General features: G+C 40.4%; 1 protein-coding gene across 1 annotated transcript; it reads right to left on the reverse strand.

Annotated features, from left to right (window-relative positions):
• Nucleotides 1–1,709: 1,709 nt before the first annotated feature.
• hamp (hepcidin antimicrobial peptide) lies at nucleotides 1,710–2,806 on the reverse strand. Its single transcript, XM_034153378.1, has 3 exons — nucleotides 2,489–2,806; nucleotides 2,311–2,388; nucleotides 1,710–2,139 (listed from the first exon to the last, which is right to left on the reverse strand). The coding sequence occupies exons 1-3, from the start codon at nucleotides 2,573–2,575 to the stop codon at nucleotides 2,032–2,034; spliced, it is 273 nt and encodes a 90-aa protein (XP_034009269.1). The 5' UTR covers nucleotides 2,576–2,806; the 3' UTR covers nucleotides 1,710–2,031.
• Nucleotides 2,807–8,763: the final 5,957 nt, after the last annotated feature.

Genomic DNA, 8,763 nt, shown 5'->3' on the forward strand with positions numbered 1-8,763 from the left:
TATCTAATAAAGCAGAAATTCTAACAGTAAAAACACTAGATGTTTACTTCCTTTCAAGTGTCAGTCACTCTGCCTTTGAAAACTCTGTATTTCAGTTCTCTCATCTTTAACTGATTTTTCTTGTGGGAAAGGTTTCTGTTTCTGTATGTGCACTGCTTTGATTGTCGTGTTTCACACATGCAACCACCCCCACCCACCCACCCACCCACCCACCCACACACACACACACACACACACACACACACACACACACACACACACACACACACACACACACACACACACACACACACACACACACACACACACACACACACACACACACACACACACACACACACACACACACACACCAACCTTCACTATCTTATTTACAAGATGGGACATTATGACAACCAAGAGTAGCTGTTTAAAATCCCTAACTGCACGACATCTTAAAATAGTTTTTGCCTTCAGCAGTTAGTTAATTAAATGCAACAGCAGAAACTTAACACCCATAATATAACACAGAGCCCGTAGTAATCGGCAAGAGAAGAACAAATACTTATTACTGTAAGAGATGATCAAATCTTGAATAAAAAGGTTACATTGCAGTCATTTATGTGAGCAACTGGATGGTGAATTTAATCTCTGCTGCCTGTTATTGTTTGTGGTGAAAACACGATGGGAATTCGTACGACACAATCACATTTCTTTTCTCAGGCTTTTACTGATTGATTTATCTGGTCTGCTGTGGTTCAGTAGGAGATATCACGCTCACTGAGGTAGAATAGTGAGGGCTACATTTTCTCACCAGTAGAAGCTGCAATAACTAGCTGAGCAAGCAGAGGGCACACGATACCGATACCGGTGCTTTGTTGGATTCTCCAATAACATGTTCCACACAAACACTGAATGAGAGTTTCTGCTATCACAGATCAGACAGGATATATGCAGTACACTTGTAGCTAGATTTTCTAATTAGTTGCCATTTCAAAAAACAATCGTGCTGAGATGCTTTTTAAGTAGATATATTAAATCATGATGAGCGTCTAACAATCATGTTACTTGTTAGACGCTTTTATCCAAAGCGACTTACACACTCAATACTGTGTCCAATCCCCACAGCAGCAATTTGGGGTGAAGTGTCTTGCCCAGGGACACAATGACATGCTGACTGCAGTGAGGTTTGCACCTGTGCCCCCCTGATCCGAACACCAACGCACTACTCCACTACGCCACACGCCTCCCTAAGATCTGAGTTACGGCACCAGCTTAGTACACTTCTTCTATTTACCGCACCCAAAATAAACTACAGGAAACACAAAATGTATCACTTCCTGAGCTCCACTAAATAAAGTATTTTGAGTTGAAAACACTTCAATGCTTAGAGTCATGAAGGCCTGAAATATTAAAATTTGAGAAATTAGGATCATTTATGTTTGTATCTGAGCAGGAAAATTGAAATGAAGAATGTGTTTCAGAGAGTCCTGTCCAGAGGGAAAACCATAGGCGAGGTACAGTAACTGACATACATGTTAATGCTTCAAAAATTGCAATTAAGTTAGGTGTAATGTGAGTGATAGAGAACAGAAAGACCTTAGATATGAAAGTCATCTATTTGTTATGTTTATATAAATATTGTTTGGATGCTGCATTCACAAAAGCACAAATGTCTTCAATAAGGCCTACTGCTGATTTATATATTTCCCACTAATGACACAAAAACATTTTTGAAGTTGCTTCAAATGTTCATTATTTATTCAACACCAAATATTAACTTGTTAGACTTAGAGCAGGCAAAGAGACAGTCACAGTCTGGATTCTTTAAGAAACAAATTTACATTACAAAAGACTTAAGTATTAAAACATCCAAAATAAATACATAGAATAATTTTTTCCAGTGCTTTTACACGAATCATAGCCTACCTCTTTAAAAAATGATACAAAACAGTGTAGCATTGGAGAAAGAGGTCAAAAAAAGGTTATTTCTTAGGATAAGACCAAAAAAAAGCTTCATATATTAATATTTTGTGGTCGTTGCGGGAATCTTCAGAACCTGCAGCAGAAGCCGCAGCCCTTGTTGCCCTTGCAGCAGTTGCAGCACCAGCGACACAGGGAGAGGTGGCTCTGCCGCTTCTGCCTGATGTGATTTGGCATCTGAGTGAAAAAAAAACAAGAGACATGAGCAAGAGCTTTCATCTCCAACATTTCAGCCTCTCCGTGTGTAGGGAAAGAGAGAACCAGGGCACTCCATAGGGAAAACACATCCACTTACATTTTAATTTGCTCAAGGTAATTGGCTTAATTAATTCAGTCAATTGAACATACCATCCTCGATTCCATTGACATTTCTTGATATACCGCAACTGGAGTGTCATTGGCCCCTGCCTCCTCGAGCTCCTGCACCTGTTAATGAATTACGCATATTTAGGAGACACATTTTAGCATCCTGACAAAACATTTATAGCTCATAAGCAAATGAAGTGAGTTTAAGTCAAATTCTTACCCCGGTAAATGGGCTGGCAGAGCTCTCCAGAATGCAAATAAAGGCGAGCACGAGTGTCACTGCAACTGCAATGCTAAATGCCTTCATTTTTAGGTTGAGGTTAAATGGTTTAGTTATTAAATCCTTTGAAGATTAGACTTGATAAGTCTTCTTTCTCATCGGTGTCGGGCTGTGGAGAAGCACCACAATATCTCAAATGTCTTCTTCTTCTCCAGTGATGGTTGGTTTGATTGTCTGAGCAAGTGGATTTCTTCAGATCTTCTGTGACCCTGGTCAGCTGTTTAGAGTCCTTCCGCTGTCTGATGGTTGAGCATGACGATTGTGTTGTATTTATACAGTCTGGGGCTCAGTGTTGCCTCATCTTTCTGGGAGGTCCGGCCCATTTCTGTCAGCGGTTACCTAACTGCGCTGGGGAAGTTTTGACCTCCTCCTCTCCAAAGTGCTGCAACACTGGGGGGGGGGAGATCCTCTGAAATATCCTTCAATGTGGGCCCCACTGTCTGTTCGGAGATATCAAATCAACTATGAACTTTTAAATTAAATTACTTTCCGCTCACAGAACACGTAATCCCACACATGAACAAGCTGCTGCTATTGCTGGAAACCATTATTTTTTACAATATATGAGAGCAATGTGTATTCTGTATTGATGCAATGCTTCATACTTGCTGAGATTAAACCAAAAATGTAACTTTTTCCTGGAAAACAATGAGCTGGAGATTCCCAAAGCAAAGGCCAAGATTGCACGGGTCAATCTACTGCATGGTTGGCCGAGCTGCACTTGTTTCGACCCAGGAAATCCTTCACTTAGGAGAGGGAGCCGCTTTGGAATATCCATTGCTCAGTCTAAAGCAGGGGTGTCAAACTCAATTTCATCTCGGGCCACATTAGCATTATGGTTGCACTCAAAGGGCCGGTTGTAACTTTAAGACTATATAAATATACATTTATATATATTTAATATATAAAATAATGTATTATATTACATTATTGCCTCTGCATTGGATTATTATCGGATAGGATAATAACTTCATCATTAACTACGTCTGAGAGCAGAAGTCTAGGGCAAATAATTGCAAGTCTCTTCAGTGAGAATGTCACAAAATGATTTGAAAATAAAAGCCAAATTCTGTTAAAAAATTAACATTCTGAGAAAAAGTCACATTCTAAGGAGAAGGCATATTTTGAAAAAAAAAGAGTCAAATTCTGAGAAATAAGTCAAATTTGAGATGCATTAGGCGCTTTCACATCGGAGTACTTTTCCCAGGAATAGTTCCGATAGTTCCTGGGATTTTGCTTTCACACCAAAAAGATCTGGAACTAGAACCTAGTTCATGCAAACCTTTTCACCCCTTTTTAGTCCCTGCTAGAGAGTAGGTACTTTCCTGGGGAGAAAAAGGTTCCCATTTCTGATTGGCTTGGCGAATTGCAAACCACGCCTCGTAAAACTCAGAAAAGTTTTGTGAAGCCGCCATTTTATTTGCTCGCATTAGCATTATTAGCATTAGCATTAGCCCAGCGCACCAACGGAGAGAGACTAACTTATGGCAACACAAAATAAAACGTGGGAGCGGTGGAGTGACGAGGAGGTGTCGGCGCTTCTGGTGCTTCGGACTCCGGGTGGCAGTATACGCCGTGAAGTTGTTTGCGGCCTGCCAGTAAACCCAAAGCAGAAGAAGAAGAAGAAGTGACGTCAGCGGCTTCATTTGCGTAATCCTCCCTCAGGGACTTATTCCGGTGTGAACGCGATTTACTAGGACAGTTCCGGGACTAAAGAGTTTGGCGGGACTAAGTATAGGGAATTAAGTACGGCAAAGTACTTGGTGTGAAATTATTGTTATTGTGTTAGGGAATAATTCTCCTAGATATCCACCTTTTCGTCTGTTATCTCCCTTAAGGAAGGGGCTGCTTCAGCCATATGTTGTTGTTACCAGTTTATGACCGGGCAACTCTCGGTCACAAATGGTTTATTGTTGTGGGTACACTGGAACACTTCCTTCTTGGGGTTTGTGGACTCCAAGGTGTGAAATATTAGGTGAGGCCATAAGTGTCAAATGCAAGTAATTCAGTGTTCCCAGCTGTTTAGTCTATCTCCCCAAATATGTTGATTACTCTCTCTGAACTAGTTAAAAGGTCTATCGAGAGAGAGGCTCTTCAGAATTGACGTGTAGTCAGAACCTCTGACTCCTGATTTGTTTTGTGAATTCTCCGGCCAAAGCTCCTAAATAAACCATCAGTGTTTGACATCAAAGCTCCAGCTCTCCCCGTGTCTCCTTCCTGAGTCGGTGACTCCTCCTGCATTGCTACACAGAAGTTTCCCCCACAGTGGGACATGTACTGTAGTTTATGGGCAACGTGCTTCTGTAAATCGGCATGTAACCGTATAATAAACATATTATATTCTTTGCAAGCTCTTGTGGGGCCGCATAAAATGAAGTCACAGGCCGGATTTGGCCCCTGGGCCTTGAGTTTGACACCCCTGGTCTAAAGGATGTAATTATTACCTCTCAAATTGAATAATTATACCCTCAATTTTAACACATTCAGTTTTTGCATAATACACAGGAACCTGCAGTTGAACCAAATTAAATCCCTTTGAAAGCGGCGGAAAAGAAGCAAGGATTAAAATCCTCTGTTTGAGAGTCAAGGTGTTTCAATTTGCATTAGTTAAAGATGAATATAATGTGATCTGATGAGGTTTATTATGTCTGGACAGCGACGACTTGCATTGCTTCACGTGTATTACCCCACTAACAAAACAAATCTATTGTATATCATTACTTTATGTGCATGACAAAATGCTTTTTTGTTTTTCCATATTCCTTTAATAAATAACATACCACATGACAAATGACAGCTGCTTTTTTTAAATTAAATTACCATTAGTCATTTCCTGGCAAACCAATTGTTGAAACCGTAACAAATATTTCAGTGTGAAATGATAACAGTGTGGATTTAATTATAATGGCATTATAATAATAAACCAGATTGTTATCAATTGCATATAAATAAATAAATAAACTACACAATTTTAAGGACAATTTTTCCTCTTATCACTGAAGCAGCGATAAACACCTTTAGATTAATTATCCTGTCAGGGTAAGAAAACTATTCCACAATAACATAAGGCTGTGAATAAAATACAAAAATCAATAATGTTGGAAAAGAAATAACAAGGCAGAATAAAGGTACAAACTGATCAAATGTGGCCTGTGCATGCTGAGAAATTCAGAGGCCATTTGAATTCTCATTATACCTTCAGTGTCTTTTTCAAATTGCCTGTGCGGACTCAATAAGTATACAACATGTTGCGGGACCCCTGCGTCAGTCGGTCTCGTTCACTGATAACCCTGCTGCTTGCTTTGGGTGACCACAACATCAGTGTCAACAAATACAACCATGAATGGCTCCACATCGGTTGGAATCTACCCACAATTCTCTAGTCCACTATTAGAATCGGCACATAATGTCCACTCACATGTCGATGAACACATGTCATTTTGTTTTCAATGCTTCACTAGGCATGACTCAGCTAATGAGAAATCTAAATATGACACAGGTTGACTGGACCAGGACAAAAATATCAGATTCAATTTCAGTGTGAGTTCATTAGAGAAGAAACAAAATAGAAAACTTTAAATAAAAAGGTGCTAAACTGAACAAAAACAACATCTTTCAGATCTGGGTTTTCCAAGCATGCGTTTGGCCTGTTGTTCCTAAGCATGTGTCTCCTATCAGTCACTGCAGCTATCAGTAGGAATCTTCTGGCCAAACAAAGACAGGCACCAGCACGGCAGACAGATTCACCTCAGCATGGCGCCACTCTCCCTTTTTCTCCTGTTCGAGGGCATTGCCCCCTTTGTCCCCGTTTCATCATCGTCCTCTGTTCCTGCCCCCTTTCCCCCTTTCCCCCCCTCCTCCCGTCCCTACATATGGAGCTGCAAGACACTCCACACATTCTACTTATATCAGCTTGTCTGCTACCTAACCCAACACAACCCCACTCGCCACCAAAACACAGCCAGGGCGAGTGTTTACTCAAAACTAGGACATGGAAGAACCAGTGTTGGAAGAATTTGTAAACAAACATGAGAACTTGTAATAGTCATGGCCTCTGATCAGGTACTGCTCCTCAGTTCAACCAATGCAGTGTCGTTTTTCAGACCAAGGGGGCGGTATGGAGCAAGGTTGATGGGTTCTCGGAAGCTGACTGGAGACTTTGGGGAATAATTCCCCACTTTGAAGCAATACATTACTGGAAATTCCAACATTGTCAATATTAATTCCATTCAAGAAAAGGCGAAATATCTCCTTAAAAAATATAAAGAAGAAGTTTACACCAGATTGATATGGTACCTTTTCATAAAAACAATTACGCTAAGCACTTTACAAAAAGTGTCTAGACTAACACGGTCAAAAAAACTGAAAAACGTTTTCATATAAACATGTTAAGGCACTTAACTCTAATGTTTCTGTTTCAAGTCGGGGAGGCGCCACTTCATTACCCGTCTCTGTCGAAATGGCACCAAAATGCCCCCAAAACATATAAAGAGAGAAAAACAAATCAGGAAAACATCGCATGGCAAAATACTTGCTCAATATTCCTTAAAAAAATTAAATAGGTGACTGGAAATGTGTCCATGCAGATTTGTATCATAAGATCTTTGAAACAAATCATAGTTAGAAACAAACTGATAGCTTTGTAAATAATGAGCTGAAGTCCAGTGTTTTTCATTAGATTTTGGCTGCTATACATGATGTTTTACTGAGTTAAAATGTTAAACCATGAGGATAACACTTTTGTCATTGTTCGGCGGTCCTTAATAAAAACTCAATTGTCAGCAGAATCTGTGATTTGTTTTTGTGTTTTACCCTGCGATTACTTTCAAAACTACACTCCCCATTGTTTCTTCTTATTTATGAACTGTGTGCTACCAAACTCCAAGTCAAACATGTCATTCAACTTGTGTAATTTTTGTGTCAGGTGTTTCAAAAATAATGTAGAATCCAACACGATGTCTGCTCAAAAAACACAAAATAAAAATGTCTTGACAGCAACAGAAAAGATACCTTTGTGCTGATACTACTACTATGAGCGAGACAGGTGCTGTGTAGTTATTAATGTAGGCCCAAGAAAGATGAAAGGTATACAATGTACGAGAAGCATTGTATGTCAGATGGAATAAGACTCTTTCTGCCAGCCCCTTTTCGACAAATAACAACCTCCGAGAGAGCGAATGTGAAACAGGCAGAGGCATCGGACAAGTAGCCCCAAAAGCACAAAGGTAAGAAAAGCCTGCAGGACATGCATCTGTGGTTTTCCAGGAGAATATGTTGCCCAGTTTGATGAAAATCAGTCAACCATGTGCATAGGTAGACTGGCCTGAGCTTTTTACCCATTAATTTACAGCAGGTGGCTTTGTCCCACCCTCCAGGCAAACATGGACATTTGCTCAGTACTGACCAGAAATGAGCCACTGTTCCAAATCCATTAATTTCAGCAATAACAATGTACTGCTCAAAGCGGAGACACACCTCTTCCAATTCACACATTAATTAGTTGTAATTATATTATCTGCAGTGAGGGGTAGAAGTGACAATCCCTGTCACTCGCGTCATTTTTACATTTGTTAGAGTAGGAAAAAATATGTGCGTTTTAGATTTTTCTTTCACGAAACTGAGCACTCTTCAGAGGGCTTTTACAGGCTTTGGGTGAAAGAGGCACACTGACTGACAGACTGAGAGTAGTATTTCCCAATCTGAGTGGTACGTGGGATCAGAGATCAGCCACTTCAAACACAGACAGGGACACACAGACGCCCGCCTGGCTGTGTGTGTGTGTGTTCGAATGGCAGCTGACAAGCCTGGAGACACTGGAGGGGGTCGGAAAGACAAAAGCGTGTCAAATTAAACAGACTAATGACGACTGATAGATAATGAGACTGTGAGTTATAAATACTCTTAATTTGTGCGCATGTACAACACCACAGTCTGCATTTAAAAGATTATCCAAAGCATGACTTCTCTCTTTAAGAACAGCCAAATGATGCTTAAGTGCCTTGACCTGCAAAGTCAAACTCAATCTCACTGAAGGCTTAGATGCGCCTTTTATCCACCATTGATCTTCCTCACCCAAGGTGCCCTCTGTGTGTTCCGACTGCTCACAGGTTTCAATCTTACCAGAGTGTTGATCAATCGATCGGATGAGCTAAAGAGTACGCAGGGATTGCCTACTTTCTCCAAGGAAGCTTAATCCTCCAAATGTGTTTTGTTAA

The sequence above is a fragment of the Trematomus bernacchii genome, unplaced genomic scaffold, assembly GCF_902827165.1.
Source record: "Trematomus bernacchii unplaced genomic scaffold, fTreBer1.1, whole genome shotgun sequence".
Classification (NCBI taxonomy): Eukaryota; Metazoa; Chordata; class Actinopteri; order Perciformes; family Nototheniidae; genus Trematomus; species Trematomus bernacchii.

Bases quoted from the DNA above. Each gene is read 5' to 3' on its own strand.
- hamp (XM_034153378.1), bottom strand. From the start codon at position 2,575: ATGAAGGCATTTAGCATTGCAGTTGCAGTGACACTCGTGCTCGCCTTT. The intron at 2,389-2,488 runs GTAAGAATTTGA...ATTCATTAACAG, and splicing joins CTGCCAGCCCATTTACCGGG to GTGCAGGAGCTCGAGGAGGC. The intron at 2,140-2,310 runs GTATGTTCAATT...TTTTTCACTCAG, and splicing joins TGTCAATGGAATCGAGGATG to ATGCCAAATCACATCAGGCA.